The 21,050-nt window shown below is 41.1% G+C and overlaps 2 protein-coding genes across 8 annotated transcripts in view; one reads left to right on the plus strand and one right to left on the minus strand.

Annotated features, from left to right (window-relative positions):
* Nucleotides 1–13,719, minus strand: DCPH1 (damage control phosphatase 1). Of its 3 annotated transcripts, XM_088052378.1 has the most exons (7): nucleotides 13,346–13,719; nucleotides 10,961–11,066; nucleotides 10,185–10,426; nucleotides 8,539–8,704; nucleotides 6,872–7,594; nucleotides 2,370–2,433; nucleotides 1–704 (listed from the first exon to the last, which is right to left on the minus strand). In XM_088052378.1, exons 1-6 carry the CDS (start codon nucleotides 13,717–13,719, stop codon nucleotides 2,386–2,388), a joined length of 1,659 nt encoding a protein of 552 aa, XP_087908504.1. In that variant the 3' UTR covers nucleotides 1–704; nucleotides 2,370–2,385. The 3 variants fall into 3 exon arrangements, with proteins under 3 accessions (XP_087908504.1, XP_087908506.1, XP_005518462.1); XM_088052380.1 differs by lacking the exons at nucleotides 1–704; nucleotides 2,370–2,433 and having other exon boundaries at nucleotides 2,927–7,594; XM_005518405.3 differs by lacking the exons at nucleotides 1–704; nucleotides 2,370–2,433; nucleotides 13,346–13,719 and adding an exon at nucleotides 12,415–12,482 and having other exon boundaries at nucleotides 2,927–7,594.
* Nucleotides 12,623–21,050, plus strand: part of RMND1 (required for meiotic nuclear division 1 homolog) — a 20,476-nt gene continuing 12,048 nt past the window's right edge. For 2 of the 5 annotated variants that reach the window (XM_005518403.3, XM_014263709.2), the window contains exons 1-3: nucleotides 12,623–12,684; nucleotides 15,304–15,818; nucleotides 19,711–19,819. In XM_005518403.3, the coding sequence (XP_005518460.2) occupies nucleotides 15,318–15,818; nucleotides 19,711–19,819 (610 nt within the window). In that variant the 5' untranslated portion in view covers nucleotides 12,623–12,684; nucleotides 15,304–15,317. Of the gene's footprint in view, nucleotides 12,685–13,797; nucleotides 13,933–13,980; nucleotides 14,137–15,303; nucleotides 15,819–19,710; nucleotides 19,820–21,050 lie in introns of those variants that run through there. The other 3 variants (XM_014263708.2, XM_014263707.2, XM_088052381.1) reach the window with 3 other exon arrangements.

Genomic DNA, 21,050 nt, shown 5'->3' on the forward strand with positions numbered 1-21,050 from the left:
CCTGCGGGTGTATGGGGGCTGCACGTCATTTTCTCTGAAGACCCTGTGAGCTTTAATCAGCATGTGGGGACAGTGCCATCGCGCACCATTTCTGAACTCAAAGGTCGAAAAGTACTTCACCTTTCTCAGGAATGCTGACTTAATCACGTTTTCCAGAGAAGCAAATGCAGAAGCTAGGGGGAGTACTAATTTTTTTTGTCCTTATGTGCCTGATAGCGTTTCACTGCTGTTGCCGAAGACACAGAAAGCCCCCAGGCAGAGGGTTTTGCCGGCGTGGATCATGCTGCTCCAGCATAACCTCATTCTGCAATCCCAATCTATTAAGTATTTTTGACGGGTTAAATTTGTACAGACTGTCTCACATAAACCCAGAGGAAATCTGGCACGTTTTACTATCCACTGCAAATCTGAACAAAAATATCATCCTGGATTTGTCCAGCATTCGACTACAGCCTAATCCGTCCTACTACGGGAGTGGAGTGCAGAGGCAGGATTAAGTGATTGGGAAACTTTGTGCTAACTTCCCTGGAAATGTGCTCGAGCACTTCCCCATCCCTAGTCCTGCAGTGCCACGGCTGGTTCGGGAGTTACACTTCAGCTGCTTCTGAACGCTTGGTGATGGGGAGAGAGTCCTCATACAGCTGTATTTTACGGCAGATCTATCAAGTTATTTGCCCTTAAAAAACACACTTTATTCTGACGAACTGCAACAAAATAAAAAAAAAAAAAAAAATGAAGAAAAATAAAAATGTGTAACACTCTGAGAGAACTAATACCCACTCTTCAAGCCATTTGACTGAGGAAAAACTACCTTATTACACAATACTCACACTTTAAAATGTTTTACTCTTGTTCACTAGTATTTAAAAGTATAGTTCTGCAAAAAATTTCATGTTTCTTTTTCCTCAACAGGGACAGGAAACAATTCAGGAAGGGTTAATTTCAGATTTTTTAATTCTAAATAATTTCAGGGAATCATTTTCATTAATCAAATTCTTCATGATGTATTTGATAAAGTACATGGAAAGGATGTTCTCAGCCCTGAGAATGATGCAAATCTCTTGAATGTAGGTACCTAATAAAACCACACTAATTTTTGAAAGAAAAAATAATTTTAAAATTACTACAAACTTTCCTTTCCATGAAAATGCTCAGTGTTGAGAAAAGATGCTAAAATTGATCAGTGTTATGAAACTCCAATTCCAGTACCTAGTACACTCAAAAATCAGTACCAGCTGATATTCTGCAGGTGTCTAAACGAGAATGGATGTGTACAAAAAATGTCAAAGCCAGAAGTCATGTGGTGATGTCCCTGTGACAAGCACATGTGGTGGGATCGGCAATCTTCTGAAGGAAATAACCTGGTTTTACAACCCTGGACTTCCCCACCCTGGACAAAGGAGGTGGTGAAAATGCAATACATATATGGGGAAAGTAATCAGGCTTGGGAAAAAAGTAGAAATCCATGTAAATGAAAGCTGCTGCTGCTGCTGTATTAGATCATTTTCAGTTTGAGGAACTTAAATCAGACACAGAGTCCTTGAAAGTCCAAACTCAACCCATGCAGCTATTTTGAAAATCCTCTGTATGTGGATCTTAGGTTTCCATGTATGTATGAAAACTCCCTGATTTGCCCCAGTCAACTAGTTCCTGTTACTGCTTCCCCATCACAATCCAGCAAAGTAGCAGCAAAACTTCCAAGGGCCAATCTAACATTATGGTAACAGTCAAAGCTGTGTATCCAATACATGATGAAGGCACTCAAGTGTTGCTCGAATTCAAGATTACCTGAAAACAAGAATACAATCAACTACAGAAAAATGGGGATGCTGTTTGTTCACATAAAGACACTCAAGCTCTCACTGCAAGTTGTAGGCCCTTCTCTCTCTGGAGTAATTTACCTGTCTCCAAATTCTCTAACCTTAGCCCAGGGGCAGACATACTCATTGAGTGGAAATAGGACCACTGTGCAGATAACACAAGAATCCCTGGACAGAAGGAAAAGTAGGTGGAAAAACCCTTCAGCTAGCTTGAGGGAGCACTCCTGGACCCTAACTCTTTTTTCTGAATTATTCTGCCTTTTACACAGATCCTAGACTAAAATTAACAATTATGTGTATATATAAACCCTCTAGGACCAAAACTCAGCGCACTTCCTGACCTATGACAATTAGTGATACTTTTTTGGAAAGTGGGAGATAAGACATTAAATCTATTCCAAATGCAACCGCATGAAATGTATCATCACACCCTTCATCAGAGTCACTTGGAAAGCATCAGCCTTACCACGGTAGTGTGAGACCAATCATTTAGTTAACATTAAAGAAAGCAAATAAAAAGCCCATAGTATATATCTTGATGTATCTTACCTCAGCTTTTAATCTTTTACTTCATTAGACTTGGAAGAAGTGGAATCCCACAAAAAATAAATTTCTGCAAGGATGAAAATTTTTCTTCAAATGGAGTCTAAAAGATTATGATTATGTCACTTACTGAAAAGTGATACAACTGAAGCAGCACACAAGTACTGAATATGTTTATTCACTCTAAGTCATTGTAAGAGGACATTTTGTATTTCCACTGTGAAACAAAGCCGGATGAACTAAACCTCAAAAAAGCACTGTAAATAAAACCCCTTCTCACAATGTCTGCAGAATTCACAACTGCAAAGCTGAGGCAGAATATGGATTAATCCATAAACTAATTCTTAATTCATGTAAAAAATACACATAAGTGGACTTTTTATTTGCAGGCTGTAAGGAATAGAAGCATATCAACAAGAATAAAAATGTACAGAAGTTTTCAAAACCTTTTTTAGGGGAAAAAAAACCAAAACAGAAACAAACAAGAAAACAAACAGTCCATGTTATAGGATGTTTTCCCTCACATGTGTTCTGCCACTAGCACATGGAAAGAAAAGGACCACTTTAACCAGCACATTCTGAGTTTTATTTTAAAATCCTTAGATAAGTGTTAGGTGAATTTCAACTTACATTTTGCCTTAAATAAAAATAATTACAAGCTTTTGTTCTGTAATTTTGGGTAAACAGAAAGCTGGTAAGCAAACAAACTTTAGTGAAAAAAACCCAACAGTTCTGTACAAGATTCCATTTTTGAATTTTTATTTTAGACACAATTAAGGGTTTCTTTTTAGATTAAAACCATTTCATAGAGTAATTTTCATGCAACAGAGTAAACTTTTTTCCTATGCTGTTTGACAGCACAGGAGATAAATGTTCACATGAACAAGCTGTTAACCATGAATGCAAATAACACTATGAACTTTAAAGAAACTATTTCAACAACAACAGTTATGGTTCATGGGACACCAGCAAGGTGTGTAAACCGAAGTGTTTTGGAAATATTTTAGTTGCAGCAAGAGTAACACCAAAATATTTCCATTTTTGCTGACAAGACATGGAGCACCTATCAGTTCTAGAAGTGATTCTGGAAATGACACCATCACCTGCACCAACCTTAGTAATTAATTACCAGATACATTTAAGAGATTGTCAATTATTTTTAAGGTTTTGAAATTTTAACCAGAGTACAAGTAGAGTAAATATTAGAAAATTCCTTATTATTGTCCTGTCTTGTTACAGAAGAACATTTTATGATACCTATCTCTTGCATCTGTATCTTCCAAAACCTCACTGAATAAATATGCTTTACAGGTTTAGGCATAAAAACTGTTTAGGCATAAATTCTGTTTCAAAGAAAAAAAAAATCAGAAACTAAGACCTGAATTATTTTAAGATGGCTTCACCAGCCACTAAAATAGTATAACATCTGTCTTGCACAAAATTATATAATTTATTTCAATATTCTTACAAGCCTCTAATTATACAATCAATTTATTTTCCACATCAAACAATTTATTTTAAGAAACCTTATATACATAAGAAATTATTGTAGATATCTTACATGGTAACTTATCAAGTATTCAGACAGATGTGTGTACTGCCTTTCACTCTGCCTGTGACATTACTTTCCTCCTATTTCATCAACAATGAAACTGACTTACAAATACAGTTGTTCAAAAGGTAGAAGACAAAAATAAAAAGTAAAAAACATTTTTTTGTTGTGGTCCTCAGAATTACTGAAAATGCCTTTGGATTTTGCCATAAATATTCAAACGGCATATGAAATTAAAATCTCAAAAATTTGGATGTACAAATCAGTAGCTCCTGAGTTACAGTGTAGAAGCATTTTGGGCAATCAGTTGTAACACAGATATACAGAAGGAACTTTCTCAAATACTCAAGTAAATAAAAATGTATTATAGCACATGCTATTGTTCTAACAAATGCTTCAGGTTGTCTTTTTAAATTCCACCTAAAAGCAATAGGTTCATGCTGCCATTTCATGAAGCTGTATTACAAAGAGTAATTAACACTGAATAGCTACAAAAGCATTTCCTATTTTCAAGTAAACTGTAGCAAACCCATCAGCAGAGCACTGTGCCTCACTGGAATATGTCTTCACAACCTTGTGGTGTCATGGGGGACTGTAACACTGCATTTACAGCAACATTGATGTTATTATTTTCTTTTTTTCATATAATCAATCAAAATTTTACAAAAATATAGCCAACAAACATAAAAGCATGCTGCATATTTAGTTCTGCCTAGAGACAGCACTTTGCAATTACAGCTATAGAAGTCAAGCATTTGGAAGCTATGGCTGGGCATTCCTTACACAACCACATAGTCACAACTGTGTATTGCCACAAACTTCTCTTTGTGAGGGGCAAAAGATGGAAAGTGCACTTTTAATCAGCTGGAGAATAGAACTATTTTTTTTCAGCATGACATCATGTCATACATTAGCATTCACATGCTAAGCTAAGAATTACATGTCTTGTAGTAATCTTTATAATTCAGTAATACTGAGCAAACGCCACTGCATCTCCTAATAGATTTTGTATTTTGTAGGACTGTATTTATCGTAACTTCATGCTATTAATTTTCTCTGGTCTGCATTATGAGGTCTCAGAAGTAACAGCCTGAAAGTGCCCTGGGCACAGGGACACATTAACAACTAGTAAAAAACTAAATCAAGTTTCTTAGCATGCGTAAGGATTGTGTAAGAGGCAAATCTATTTGTCAAAGGTGGCCTCAACAGTGACTTTCTCTTCTTGTCCATTATACACTTTTAAACCTCTCCAGCAAATTAAGTCAACACCTTACAAACAATCTGAGTGCAGGCAAAGCAGATTTTGTCCTCAATTTTGTCTCTCTGAGCAAGGTATGGTGTTCTTACTCCACAACTTCCATCTCTCAGTTTTTGACCCAAAGCTTTTGCTTCAAAATGCACTTGAAACAATTTAACAGCATTTTCAGAGGTGGGACACTAAGGTTCCAATGCACAGATTCATAGTGTCCTTTACACATTTGATCAAAGCACTAAAGCTGGAGTGCTGCTGAGCTCTCTCTGGTCAGAGAAACCTTCAGCAGTCTGACCTTCAGCTTTCTTGACTGGATTTCTAATTTCTGCAGTTCAGTCAGGTGCCTAAGGATGAGGATGAATTCACCCTGTAGGAGCATTAAGTCAAGGATACAAAGGAGATGAGAGCAGTAAACCCCGGTCTCAAAATTATAACCCTCCCTACAACTGCCTCATAAAAATCCTTGCATCTTTGTTTTTGAATGCTTGACCTTGGAACCTTAAAATACCCTTCCAGATTTAAGAAGAAAATAAACACAAATAATAAAAGTCATCAGCATTTGGAACATATTTTTCCACTGTATAGATCTCTGTTGTATGAACATAACGAGCAGCAGCTTTTGAGACCAGGGTAGAAGAGTAGAAATGGGCACCTAACAACTCCAGTTAACCTGTATGCCATATGCTTTTCTACCCTGTACTTCTCTGTGCAAATGGGGCTGTATATCCTCCCTGAAAATTAAGGCAACCTTCTCAAAAAACAAACAAACAAAAACCCCCCAAGCAAATACATTTGAAAAATAAAAATAAATACCTCAACAGAAGGAAGCAGCAGTGCTTGAATCTCATACATACACTGCTGACAGGCCACCTGCAGATCAAGTCTGCATTAAATCTAAAATCCAATTAATGCAACTGCTTGGCTCTCATTAATTTTCTGTTTGGGAAGGCTTTTCTGTGTGCTTCTTTTTTGGTAGAGCTTTGTAAATAGACAGTATGTTCAATATTCTTAAAATGAGATTGTCCTGTCTCCCACTAACCTTTGTACCAGATGGGACAACTCTCCCTCAGGCAAACTGGCTAACATTCACTTGTGCTTTAAAATTGAAATTCAATTTCCAATTCTACATGAATATTTACAAGCTGTCACCCAATAACTTATCACTTAATGTAACACAAACTACACTCAAAACATCAAAAGAATCTGTCTGTAATTAATTTCTGAATTCTCTAAAATAGTAACTTTAATGCAATGCATGGAATGACGTGGAGCACAAATTATTCTGAAATAAGTAAATTCACGCTAATGTGGCACTGGGGAAATTGTTTCTGAAGCAAATTTTTCACTTGTTAAGCTTTCACTCATTAAACTCACTCACTGATGAGGAAAAAATAATAAGGACAACTAAATATTCATCTTAAAGATCTTCTGACATTGGACATTAGGAAAACAAAATGTATTGAAATGCACATTAATTTACGTATACAAAGACAGTTTATAAGTTTTTGCACAACATTAAAGTCTTTCACAGGACAAAAAGAACTAATCACTTGGGAAGAAAAAGCACAAAAAAAATCTCTACTGAAGTCAAGCGTGGAACAGAGAAAGCCAATTAAAGTCAGACTTAATCTCTCTTTCAGAATATTACATATTATTTGACTAGAGACCAGCATCAAACTGAATTACCCCATATTTTCCACTTACCATCCAGTCAGGTTCAGAAGCCTGAATTTGTTCACCTTGTCCAGGTTTCAGGCCAACCTGAGTGTCAGATTTCAGTGTTCTCAAACTACAGAGAGGCGCAGGATGAAACTTATTCAAGGCTTGATGAAATGTGACACTGTATTCCCATTTTCTATCTCCTGTCAATTTTCTATAGTTTAGATCGCCTTTGAAAAGGAGCAAGTTTGACTTCTGTAGCTCAGCATATAAGTCAGGAGCAACTTCACTCGTACTGGAAAAATCATGTGGTAAAGTCCAAAACATGTGGTCACGGAAAACCCAAACTCCCTTTTTCAAATTGCCCTCCCAGTTTATCCCACATCTAGACATCCACATATGATTAGCTGACCCCAGCTGTTTAATAGTCCAGTTAAAATCATGCTTTGTGGTATCTGATACATACCATGGAATACTTTTTCCATGAAAATAGACTTCATCAGCTAGCTTTGATGATAACAAGAAATCAGCCAACACAAGATCACTTACAAGTTCAAATCCAGCATTATCCAGGATTATGTCAACTCTAACATTACTTCTTTCTGTTCTATTTTTTTTGGCATTTACAAGAAGTGACCAAACTTTTTCCATATCATTCACTAAGATGTAAGGTACCATGTTTTCCAGGGATTGCAAGGGACTAGATTTCTGAGAGCTGTCTTCACCAGCTGAAAAAGAAAGGTCACACTTATTGCCCCACAATGACACCTAGAAGGAAAAAGAAGAAAAAACAAAACCATCATTTACTAAGTCTCACTGTAGTTACATTCTCAATTTCACATACACTGAAGATTTTGTTACCTTTTTTTTTTGTTTTAGGTAATAAAGGTTCTAATTCCACATATTCTTCCAAGCTTTAATAAAACTCAACTTCTTGTTCTTGGTATCTCAACATAGACAAGATTTTGTGGAAGAAACTGAACAAAGCTCTGTATTTACACAGGCATCAAAGGTGACAAAGATGGAAGATTTAGATGAACATAAACACACTGATCACAAAGCTCGGAACAGAAATATTCTCCATACTGCAATTCCAAAAAGTATCAGTGGTAACACAGAAAAAGAAATAATAAAAGCAGAATAATTTTTTTACTACATGCACCCAAATAAGTATTTTAGATCTATGTATTTTAAGTACTTACTAATGAGCCCTTTGTAAAGATTCATCAAATACTGTGCGAACACTGTTGCCAGCTAATGGACTTATTTGTAACCCTACAGTAGTTTGGGGTTTCTATCCACAGGCACTATATTCCAAGAATAATGCTATTATAAAGCTTTTAAACCACTTCTGACCCAGACTGACTTCTAATTTTTTCTCCAAAAACATTTAAAGTGCCAACTAAAATTAACTGTTTTAAGAAATTATAGGTAACTTCAAAAAGGTCATCTGGAATTTAACTTAAAATGTTTGAGAGATTTTGAAGGAAGAATTGCTGGGTTTCCATATACACAATGAAGACCAGCAGTTAATAAAAGAGTGTCACATTTAATACAAGTACCCAAAATATAAATATTTTCAGAATAGCAGCAATACAGTAGGGCTATCAGGACTTCATCACACTTTTACAAACCAAAGATCTATATCTTAATTTCTACATGAAGTTCAAATTCTTTGTTTTCAATTCTTGTGTTAAGTACTACCAGTTTACCTGCAATAGCTTAAACAGTTCCTCCTGAAGCTGCTTTTCATCTAGATCCTTGATGTTCTTAAGAAGTTCCTGAAAGTAAGTGCATAAGGCAATAACAGCTTCTTGGGATTCAAAGAAATTTTGAGCCTTTCCTTCTTTAAATACATCAAAGTTGTCAATAGGTGGGCTAAAAAGAAAAGAACAAATATGTTGATATACTTCCCACATTCTCCATTACAACACATGCAGAGGAACCTCAAAGGTCAGCTTTTTTAGACTGTACAGACCCTAGTTAGATTTTCCACTTCTAATTTGTTATACTAGATTTTCACACATCTTCATAACTGCCTAATATTGCATCTTGCTAAAACAGACACTATTCAAGGCATCTTTATATAGCAATATATTCTGAATGTGAACAAGTATTCAATCACAGCAACTCTGGGAACTGCACATGCAGTGATCATCTTGAACTCCAACCTTCAGACAAGAGAATTAAAATTGTAACATATAAGTGAACTACAGTAAAGAAAAGCTGGCCTGATTTTAAACATGTTTGTGTGTGCTGGAATGTACTTCCCATACCGAATTCTGTTCCACTGATAGGAAGTTATTCCTATGAAAGTCTTTACTATGATTTCAGAAAATTACCATGACAAATTAGAATGTTGTAATATATAAAAATTATAGACCAATCTCTTATGAGACATATTTCCACAACGACCTTTCAACAAATGATTGAACTTCCATCCAAGTTGATAGATTTAGTTGCTTAAGAGCAACTAAATAACAGAGATCAAGAAACTTAAAAGTTAATAATGAAAAGTATCTGCTCAGCTTTTAAAGTGCAATCCAGCAGATCAACCTCATATTTGAAGCTTTTGGTACAAGAGTTCAAATTACATAACATACCAGTAGAAACTGAGTCCCAGTACTGTGTTTGCATCTCCACAACACTAAGGGTAAATCCAGTACTTGCGAAGTTTTCAAATTTTTTTGGCAGCAACAGGATCTTAAACTGTTCATTCCTATCCCATGACGTTGTACTGGCACATCTCCATGGTACCAGCATAACAAGTTTTTCCTGCCCAGTTATTTTTAACCAGTATCAGCTCCCAAAGTTCAATGCAACACATGGTCTGCAAGCACTGCTGTAACTAAGAAACTGGTGTAGAATGAACAACAGGGACTGGTTAAGATAGGTCTACTGCTGTAAGAAACAGTTCTCAAATGGTAACTTCTGATTGCAAGCGGCAAAACAAGTTAGAATTCCAAACAGATTTGTGGCTCTCATATTGTTTAAGGCTTAAGAGAAAGCCTTATTCTAGAAATTCTAGAAAAATTGTCTACAACAAACCTTGTAGAAATGCTAGGTGATTTTCATATCTCAATTCACATTAGTCTGCAAGGTTAAGCTATACAGCCAAGCTCAAGAGTTTTCTTGTAAACCAACTCAGCAAAACTGAAGCATAAAAAAATTAATAAGCTTCAAATTCAGGGGAATGTTAAGAAGTATTAATGTTAAATCTGAGGTGCAAGATGAGGAAAATGGTAAAAGCTTAAGATCTTCCTTTATCTCACTCCTCACATGTCTTTCTTTTTCCCAAAATAAAAATGGGGAAGAGCAACATTTTGCGAAATAATACACCAAGCCAGCAAATACTTACTTCTGTGCTAATGCTGCATGGATTCTTCGATACATGTAACACTCTACATACAGCCAAGGGGACTGAAACCAACTTGGTTCTCCATTGCTATTTGGTAAATTTCGTTGGTAGTCCAAGTATTGGTTCCACAATGCAGCATCAGGCAACTCATCTTCCAAAGGGGTCACTGGCTTGTCCGTTTGCAGCTCATTCCGCAGTTTGGAGAGGAAAGATATAGCTCTCTTCTCTGCTTCAACACCCTTCTGAAAGAAGTGGAGAACAAAAGTTCCTATTCTGTACATTTATTCCTGTAGAGACACAGATCAACTGTTCATGGAATGTGTGTTTTTTTAACTGCCTTATGAGAGTCCCTGACAAATCACAGCTTGATTCAACAAAATTTATTTTGATCCTAAGATCAAAGATCCTATCCAAGATCCTAAGATGAATTCCCTATGGAACTTCTTTTTAGATTGGACTTTTTGCTTATTTGAGGTGAAGAGAGTATTGAAACACAGTCATGTTCAGAAGGTGTTACTGTCTATCAAACACTGCACCAACACAAAATCCCAAGTAAGTAATGCAGTTGCAGAAGTGACAGATCAGAAGGAAAAGGTTAGACAGAAAGGTGTTTTACAGAATTAATCGAAAATAGCTACTAGAAAGAAAATTATTTTTAAAAAAATCAGGCAAAAGGATTGAGACAAACAAGTCTCATCAGTAAAAACAAGGGAGAGAAGGGGTATCAAGGGCTAGAGGGGAACAAACATCAGGGAAAATAGGGACCTTATTCTTACCTCACCATGTTCTTCAAAAAATTCATTCTTATGTCGATGCAAAGTATCAATAACTCTTGTGAGGATCTGGGGAAGTCTGTCTTTAATTGTAAAATATGCAAAGGATCTAAAAAAGAGATGATCAATATTTTATTATTGTCAGCAATAATGAAATGGCTTCAATTTTTAAAAACAAATGCAAGGTCTTTGTGCTAATTTGGGCTGGGGTAGAGTTAATTTTCTTCACAGCAGCTGGTATGGGGGCTGTGTTTTAGATTTGTGCTGGAGACAGCGTTCACAACAGAGGGGTATTTTCCGTATTGCTGAGCAGGGCTCGCACAGAGGCCTTTTCTGCCTTACCCCACCCCAGCAGCAAGGAGGCTGAGGGCGCACAGGGTCTTGGGAGGGGACACAGCAAGGACAGCTAACCCTAACTGACCCAGAGGCTATTCCAGACCATATGGCATCATGCTCAGCGGTGGAAACCAAGAGGAAAAGTTGGCCAGGGAGCCACTGCTTGGGCATCAGTCAGTTCGTGATGAGCAACTGCTTTCATTTGCCTCACTTGGTTTTCTTGGGTTCTATTTCTCTTCCCTCCTTTCATTACGATTTATTCTCATTTCAATTATTAAACTGCTCTTACTTCAGCCTTACAAGTTTTCTCATTTTTACCCTTCTCATTCACTTCTCCCCACTCTGCTGAGCTGTGTGGTGCTTTGCTTCCAACTGGGGTTATAACACAACAGTATTAGAAGTAGCTTTACATGCCCTTGAAGCTATGGACAGCAATAAAAAACAAAACCAAAACAAAAAGGAAAAAAATTTCAAACCGGTCAGGTTCTTGTGCCTGCTTTTGCAGATTATAAACAGCAGTCTTTTCAAGAAAAAGCTAAATTACTGGCCCTGCCAGAACAGCGAAAAATTGCTGTTAATTCGAGGTTAAAACGCGACCTCCATCGCTAAGATACCCAGATGCAAAACTTGGGAAATGTAAAACCAAGAGCACAGCTATCTATTCAAAGTTTATCACGTATCGCACATCAACAAGAAACGCACTCTTCATTATAGACTTGATTTACATTTTCTCCAAACGCTGCTTATGTACGAGGACAACGAGCAGAACGAGGCCAGCCCCACGGAGAGCGCATACCCGGCCTGCAGGACGATTTTTACTGTGAGATCTCCACCCGGTGGGTTGGAGCCGCGGAGCCGAGCACAGCACCGGCACCACCCCACAGCCGGGCCGCGCCGGTGACCGCGGCGGCGGCAGCGCCGCGCCCACAGCGCCGCCTGCGGGCCCCGCGCGCCGCCGGCGCTGCTGTCCCCGCCCGCCCCCCCGGGCCAAGAGCCGCCCCCCGGCCCCGCCCGGCACCCGAAAACCTCCGCTCCCCGGCGGCGGGGCGCCAGACAGCACCTCAGCTCCCTCCCGCCCCCCGCCTCGCTGCCGGTGAGGAGCACGCCAGGCCGTGACGGACCCCTTAAACCTGCCCGACAGGGACACCGGGAGAGCCGGTACCGCCGCCATCTTGCTCCGCCCCCCCGCGAGCCGGCGCGCCGCCCTTCCCCTGCCCCCTCCCGGAAGCGGGCCCGAGCGGCAGCCGGACGTTATTGGCGCGCGGGCCGGGGCCCCCCCCGCGGGGGCGGGCGGGCGGGGGGGGTCGGGCCCCCCGCCCCGGGCGGGGCCCGGCGGGCGGTGGGCGGGGCCGCGGCACGCGCGGCGGAGAGCGGCGCGCCCCCTCCCCCAGGTCAGTGCTGGCGCGCGGCGGCGGCGGGAACCGCCCCGCCCCTCCCGCCGCGGCGGCGGCGACGGGCGCGCGCGCGGGGCGGGGGAAGGGAGGGGAAGGAGGGCCGGGCCGGCGGCGCAGCGGGTGCCCTTGGCGGCCCCGCGCGTCGGCCGGAGCTGCGGCGGAGCCCGCGCTGCGGCACGGGAGCGGTGCGCAGCCCTTCCCGGGACAATCCCGGGGCGGTGGGGCCTGCCGCAGCGGCCGCGAGAGGCGTCTGGGCAGCCGAGTCGGCCTCGCCCGCCTTGCGGGACAGTTCCGATCCTGCCGCGAGCGGGAGCGCCCCGCGACGCTCCTCACGAGGAGGGCGCAGTTTTGGGGCGAGCCACGAGCCCTGCCTGTGGGTTTGTGGGGCGATTCCCAACCCCGTGCTTCCCCCCACCCCAGGGTGCCGCTCATGGCGGCCGGAGCGGGGCGGCTGCCGGGCGCCCCCCACACCCCCCGTGTTCGGGTATCGCTGCGCGGGGGTGACGCAGCAGCGGTGGAGGCCGCGGGCCCGAGGGGGGGCGGCCCCCCGCGAGCTGGCGGCGCTGCTCTCCGCGCCCGCCAGGGGCGCCCGTCAGGCGCGCACGGTGGGGGCGGCCCCGGCGGCCTCGCTCTGCCCGCGCGGGTGGGGCGGCCTCACCTTCCGATTGGTCGGCTGTCGGCCCGCTGTGCCCGCCCCTCCCGGCACGCAGCCAATAGGAGTGGAGCCCTCGATCCTCGCTTCCCTTCCCCCGCGGCGCCGCCGGGGGCGGTGCTGCCGCTGTTTTCCTTGGAGCAAAGGGCGGCAGTGCGGGGGCAGGGAAGAGGCGGAGTGTCCCGGCGCCCGGGGCTGGCGGGCTCCAGGGGCAGCTGGAAGCATCTGGACTGCGTGGGCAGGGCAGGGCTCGCCGGCTGGTCTGTGCCGGTCCCGTCCGCCCGCCGGCGGAGCGGGCCCGTCCTATCCGTACGTGTCGGTGGCTGTGGCGCAGCAAGCCGGGCCGGGGAGGCATGGGGCGTGGCTAAAGTGTGCCGCATGCCGAGGAGACGTTGGAAAATAAATCCCCAGCTCCATGCCGGCTGCTCGGAGGTGGCGCCTCCTGTTCCGTTGTGGTCGCCCTTAGTCCTGCTTTCTTCGTGGATTGCTGTGTTCCGCTCGTTCTGCCTTGGTGCCTGTGGTGCCACAGGTCCGACGCTCAGGCCCCTCGCTGGAATTCAGTCTATATGAGCTCTCTTTCCTTGCAACTTCCTGTAAGGCTGTACAGTTGAAAAATAATTTCTGGTATGATGAGGTTTTTTTGGCTGGGAAAGCCAGCAAAAGCATTTAGAGTCTCTTTCTGCCACTTACCACACACTCCTGGAGACTTTACCCCTTGCCCCAGCTCTCCACCACCTGGGTTACATAGTTTCTGTCGGCTCTTTTTTTATCCAAGAGTTATCAGCCCCTTTAAAAAGGTAAATAAGCCTTGTCCTGGATAGGGTCGCTTTTTAAATACAGAACAAGTTTAAAATTAAAATAGTAGTTGGTCCCAGTAAGTGTGCCAACAACAGGCTTCTAAATTGGGCAAAAACGTGCAAGTGAAGAGCATGTAAAGATACAAAATTAATCCAAATATCAGTTCATCTAGGTATCCTTGTCAGGACAGAGGGCTTGTTCCACAGCACACACCATGATTTGCTCTTTAAATCGAATGTTTATTTGAACTATTGTGTTAAATATATTTTTAAGTATTGAAGATTCTTTTTCAGTTTTTGAAGAATGTTCACAAAGGGGCAGGGTTTTGAACTAGACAGCTTAATGACTTTTTGTTAATAATTTGCTGAGGATGGATTTTGTGTCATAAGGGAAATGTTCTTGATTAAGGAAACCAGATGAGGGCAGGGACTTGTCACTGAGTTTTTTCAGCAACTGAAACACATGCACTGAGGTACTGAATCTGAATATTTTTGTTTTATTAGCTCACACAACGTACCGTAAGTATAGTAGGGCTGCTCTTAGTCTGAGCTGCCAGAATAAGGACACTGTTGTGTTTCAGGCTGCACGATGGCTCTGCAGGCAGGCCTGGTGGTCCCTGTAGCAGCAGGATGTTCTGGCAGGAGCAAGGCTGTGAGCTGGCTCCGTTCTCGCTGTGGTCAGAACAGGTGGCTGGGGCTGGGTGTGTGATCAGCTGTTCATGGCACAGCAGCTGGAGCTGATGCTGAGCAGTGTGTGTGTTTTGTAGGTGACATTCCCATACAACCACGTAGTAATCTAATTGTTTTATTACATATCACAGTGGTTCACACGTCTTTAACGTGTGTGCTTGCTTGCTCACAAGCAGTGGGGTTACTAAATGTGCAGGCTGCTGCACAGAATGAGCAGCCAAAGGAAAAGATGCCCGCTTGTATATTGACACAGCAATCAGTTCTGTTTTTTCACCACCTGCTGCAGGCACATAGATGTGTTTTGATCTCAGAGTATTTCAATAGGATCAAAAAAATCCTTTTATTTCCACCAGTGTGATGTGCTGAGGAGTACTAACACATGCAAAAGTAATATGGACCACCTTTTAGATAAGAGAAATAGTATTATTTTTTTCCAAAATGTTGATGGATGATTTTGTTTGTTTGTTTTAAATACAGTTCAGAGGGAAGAAATGAGACTGAAACTTCTGCACCTTCAGACGAGATCTTTCCACACTTTAACAACAATATGTCAATGCCAAAGCTTTAACAAAACTGGATGTCTACTATTAAAACCGGATAATGAAGTTGAAAGAGCGGCTCACAGAACAGCAAAGTCTTGCAATTTGTATGCACTGAAACCTGCGTTCCCTTGGTTGACAAGTCAGTATGTGCAAGTCAGGAATTGGCATTTTCTCCAAGGATTTCTGTCCACTTTGGAAAGAAATACTTATTATCAGAGTGGGGAGGGTTTTTTCTCATCCTGGAGACGTTTGGGTGTGTCGATGATGGAAAACTACAGGCTCAATAGAGAGTGGATCATAAAGCTTAGGAACACATCATCAAGATTTTATGCAGTTGTATCAGCTGGTAAAATTGTCCCCAAACCCAATAACCAGCCAGTTAAGAGGCCACCAAAGGCACCGAGGACCAAGCAGCCATCCAGAACGAACCTGCCGCTCTCAGACATGAAGGTGAAGTATAACATTTATACTTTATGTGACATTAAGGGAGTGTATCAATTTAATTTACATTCAGATTTGGGTTTAGATGAACATTTTAATGAAATTAGCGTAATTATTTGGTGAGAAGGACTTCATTATTTACACTAGTGTTGGAGCTTTGCAACACTAGTGAAAACCTGATAGAAATGAATTTAACTTTCTCTGCATTTCTTTGCTTATCCAGATCTACCTAGTTTTAAGGTTTGAGTGAAGCAGAAATAAAAGTTTATATTCAGATTAGGTTTCAAATGGGAAATGAATGTGCAAGTGTAGCCTGTGTTACCTGAGAAAGATCATTCCATGTGTAGAAATAGCACCTTGATTATCAGACTGAGGTCTGTAGAGGAGAGGCAGCAACGTACTGTTTCAGATACTGTGGGGTACGATGAGGAAGAACAGTGCATATTTGTAGCCATATCTCCTTAAGTTAGCTCTTAGCCAAGCCATGCCTTAAATACACTTGAATATAGGATTTCCACAGCAAATCTTGGTGTCAGATGCATTACTGTTCTCAGTCTAAAACAACAGAGTTCCAGGGTGTTCTTAGTAAAGTAGTATGATGGATGAGACTAAAACAAGCATTGTGCCTTCAATAATAGCTTCCACACTGCAAAATATATCTGTTATGTGGTCTGCTGAATGTGAGCAGAAAAAAGTTTTACTGCTTGCCTTCTCATAGCTAAGCTTCTGATAAGTATTTTGTGTGATAAGCAGAGGGTATGCTTTAGTGTAACATAAAGAGGTAGTTGTGGACAATTTAGTTCCCACTCACATTTTTATGTTGCTTTGGAAGAGGAAAGTGAAAAAAAGTCCTGAAACATTATGTAATGTTTCTAGCTTTTTAGTCATGCTATGACATTACATTTAGAGTTTGATTCTTCTTGGTTTCTTGGTTTTGGGCGAAGTAACAACATTTTTGAGGCTGTGAAATGACAGCATAGGATGTAAACAGTTTGTTTGACATTTTCATATATATGTGCAAGTAATATGCAGTGCTATTTTTAATTTTTTTCCATTGTGAAGAAATTGAGAAAATACTGCCTGATACACTGAAATAATAATATACTGCCCGAGGAAGCTTCTGCATGGCAAAATGCTGAGCCAGAAATTGCCTCTAGTATTGCAGGCCCTAATGCCAAGGGCATTGCCTAAGGGACATCTCCTTGCCATCTTCTCCTGCCTCTGGAGACAGCAGTTGCAGGCCCAATCCTGAGATTCTCAGTTAGAGAACCCTGCGATCTGTGGTGTTTTCTGTCTGGGCCTGACACCTTCCTTTTGCAGAGCTCCTGGTGAGTGAGGTCCTTCCCATCCTCCCAGCACTGGTCTTCATGTGTTTTTACGGGCAGAGTGCTGGGCACCAGCAGTGATAAATTGTTGTACAACGAGTTTTTCAGGATAGATAGAGGAGTTCTTGAAAGCAATTAAGTGGTTTAGTCAGTCCATCAATGAATGGTACCACTACTTGGATAACCTGGTATGATCTGATGGCAGGAAAAAGCCTCTGAGCTAATTCTTAACACTACAGCCATCTAGCATAGAAATAGATTGAAATCCAGGCAAAGACATAGTATTTACTACACTTCAGATGAAGATTGATTCCTGTGGTGATATGAGGACTAAAGTTCATCCTGCAGGTTTTTTTTCTTAAAATTTTTTGTATGTTAAAAGTGGAAGAGAGGAACTAAGGAGAGTTACGATTCCATGAGCCTGTACAGTTCTTGAGGGCACGATGATACAGAAAATGAGTTGTCAACGTACTTAGCTGTCCTTAGGAGTACCCGTCCTGTGTGCTGCTCTGAATAGAATCTCAATAATGCTGTAGGCAGAAAGGAGGAGGGGGTGAGTAGCTCGAGTTCCCTTCTAGCACCACCAATACAGGTGGTTTTTGAAGTTTGCAGGTGAAAGTGATGTAGCAGAAAACACGGCATTAAGTTTGATGAGACATTAAACATGTCTATTTTAGGATTAGCTGAGTCACATGATTAGAGTAGATTTTTTTTCTCTGTATCTCCACTGGCACCCATGGACACATATTTTAGGTGTCTTAATCACAAATTATGCCTAAGCCGAATGTTCCCTATCAAACAAGATTTTTGCAAATATGTAAGTGAAAGTCACTTTGTAACCAAACCCAAAAGTAGTTCATATCCAAAATGCTGTTTCAGGCATGTAGCTTAGTGGAAAACCTCTGGTTGTAACTAAAAGAGAAATGTAGCCATTGAAACTAAAATTGCAGCTGTAAGACAGAAGGTCAATCCTGTAGTGCATTTGCCTTGATATGAAGAATAGCCCAAGTAATAAACTGTGGGAAGCACAAGAGAGCAGGATAGAGGTTTTCCAATTGTACACTAACTACAAGATGAGAATTTGCTCCCTAACTCTTGATAGAAGAGTTTCATGGCAGAGCATGTGTACTTACAGTAACCAGAGCTTTTTGGAAGAATCTTCAGATTCAGATGTATAATTGGCACTGATTATTTAGTGATTGAGAATGGATTTATACAGTTGAAATTGTGATAATGAAACTTGATACTTCAAGGGAACTGAAAACACAGTTCTGTTCCATTGTTAATTCAGCCTTCTAGCAGAGTTGTGGGAATATGCCTACAAAACTGATCTCTGAATATTATAATTACTTTGAAAGCTTATTTTCTGCTCGTGGTTGCTGAATTAAGATGACGTGTAAGCAAAGCTTTGGATGTGAGAGTAGAATGTTGACATTAAAGAAGAAAAGTTCAAATGTGAGGTGGTGATTCTAATGATTGATGACAGGCCCTCTGCAGGGAGCAGAACCCCTCCTGAAGCCTTGCTATTTGACAGTGTAACTTGGATTTTAGGTGGAAGTGTATTGTGGGCCTGAATCCCTGAAGATGAGCACAGTTCTTTTGTTCATTTGTTGTTAGTTACATCTCCATTTGTATTAGTTACAAAAAACTGGGAAGTGACTGATCCACAGTGAGACATTGCTTTCTGGATATCTTCCACTACATTGCACTGAAAAACAATTTTGTAGGTTATAAGTGGCATCAGAACAAAGAAATACACTTCAAATGAGTAGTAGAATTTGCAAATCAGTTTATTGTGACTTGTTTGATTAATCAAGAAAATCTCACATCCCTTCGCAAGTAAGAATCATTTTTCGAGTTATTTCTTTGGATATGACATTTCAGTTGCTTGAGATTGTGGGCTAGTGGGACAAGCTGGCCATGGTGTACTGTCTGACTGTGGTGTCAGTGGAGACCGCACAGTTGGTGCAGGATGCAGCTCAGGTCAGGGGAGGGACGCTGTGGATGTGCGGCACCTGCAGCTGGCCCGGAAGGTCGGTGACCTTCTGTGCTGCACTGGCTCAGCCCTCAGAAGTAGCTTGGTGCATGGCAGAACACGATGTTTGTGGTTGGAGCTTCTGCTTGATAAACAGACTGGAGTAGTCAAACGCCATTTATCTTTAAAACACGGGTGTTAAATCTGCTGTTAGGGGTGTCTTGCCTCTGGTTTCAGTGGTCAGCCAAGTATGTCATAAGCCGTGGGATGGGAGAGCAGCAGCAAGTGCAGCTCTACTGTTCAGTTATTTGATTGGCATTTGGGGAAGAAGGGTTATGTTTGTGGCTCTGTCACAGAGTTTTTTGTCTTGACTTCACTCGTGCCACCTGGCTTATTCTCAGTGTGTGATTTGCTTTCCCACTTAATGAGGAGCAAGTGTGCCTGTTAGTGTATGTACACCATGGACATCATGGCAATGATACCACAGAACAGTACACAAATGGAAATTGTCACTGTCTTAATAAATTTGAAGCAAACAGTTGTTTTATTACCATCTTGCTTCAGCCTTGCCCTAACTCAAATCTCTATTCCTTTGGCACAGAATCTGATGCAGTGCACAGCCTTTGCAACAGCAGATGAATATCATCTTGGTAATCTCTGTCATGACCTGACTTCACATGGATATGTTGAAATAACAAGTTTGCCTAGAGGTAGATTTTTGAAACATTAAATGCAATCTTATATCTTGGGAAATAAAATAGGGGTGAGGGATATAATTTTTATAACTTTATGTATTCTTATTCTGATAATATCCTGGAATATATCATACTGCCTGTAAAATTATTGCTTTGCTTAAAGATTCTATTTGCCTAAAAATCCCCACAACAGAACCTTTCAGAATAGCAATATGAGCGGCTCTTGCTCTTACCCTTTGATAATTTTTCCCAACATAACAATTAATACCAGAAGTATAGAAAAATCATATGCATGCATGAAAAATAACTTTGGAAATTGACTGATACAGAGAATTTCTATAGACATTCACTAACTGTTGCTTTTTGCTTTTAATTAATCTTTCAATAGTGAGGTAGTGCAGTATCAAAACGATCTTGTAATTTGAAGTGTTGAGTGTTGCATCTTCTTTCTGTACCCATATTTCTATTAATGTAAATCACAGAGTTGGAGAGGACAGCATTCAAGAGAGAGCTTTGCTGACTAAGTGAAATGAAAAAGATACACAAATAAATATTTAGTTCTAGTAAAGAGAATGCTGTTGATACTTTTTTATGGGGCCAAGTATATCCAAGAAATTGTTGAGTGCTTCACTTAGGTAGGCTTCAGCAAAATAATTGATTCTGGTTTCCATATAAAGTATCTCTGAAGACCTGGAAAGTATGGCTTGGAAATAGCTGCAGTATATTACAAAAGAAAAACGAATGGATCTTATTATAGCTTAAGGAACCTTATGCTCTGGAACAGCTGTGATTTTCTTATGTCAGTAGTAGAATGCCTTTTCTTTCTTTCTTTGGAAGAACAGATTATATGAAGCTAGGAGGAGGACAGGCAGTTCATGGGCATTTCAGTAGGGCTTATGAAAAGCCTGTCTGCCTCTCAAATAATAATCTAAGTGCAGTAATACTCCAGTGGGTCTCTTTCAAGCATGAGATTTACTAATGATTGTCTTGTTCTGGAAGATGAACAGGAAAGACAATACCCACTAGAATACAGGCTTCATGTTCCTTTGTAATTTCTTTGTATTAAAACTAACCCTGGTTTCACAGCTTTGGGATAGAAACTTTGTACAACCCCCAGCATGACCATGAATTAAACATTAGTGTTGTTATTTTATGCTGGGAGTGTCGGTTTTGCCTGTTCCTTTTATTTCTTCATGGTGTTTTTGACTCATAATGAGTACTGTTTATCAAAGGTTTGGAGGAAGTA

Source organism: Pseudopodoces humilis, chromosome 3, assembly GCF_049639895.1.
Source record: "Pseudopodoces humilis isolate 2021_Gansu_Grassland_sample_001 chromosome 3, ASM4963989v1, whole genome shotgun sequence".
Classification (NCBI taxonomy): domain Eukaryota; kingdom Metazoa; phylum Chordata; class Aves; order Passeriformes; family Paridae; genus Pseudopodoces; species Pseudopodoces humilis.

What these genes read in the sequence shown, in the direction of transcription:
- DCPH1 (XM_088052378.1), bottom strand. Translation starts at nt 13,719, where the DNA reads ATGCGGCACACTTTAGCCACGCCCCATGCCTCCCCGGCCCGGCTTGCT. An exon ending in GACAGCCGACCAATCGGAAG is followed by an intron (nt 11,067 to 13,345) that starts GTGAGGCCGCCC and finishes TCTCTTTTTTAG; the next exon opens with ATCCTTTGCATATTTTACAA. An exon ending in CATGCAGCATTAGCACAGAA is followed by an intron (nt 8,705 to 10,184) that starts GTAAGTATTTGC and finishes TTTTCTTTTTAG; the next exon opens with CCCACCTATTGACAACTTTG.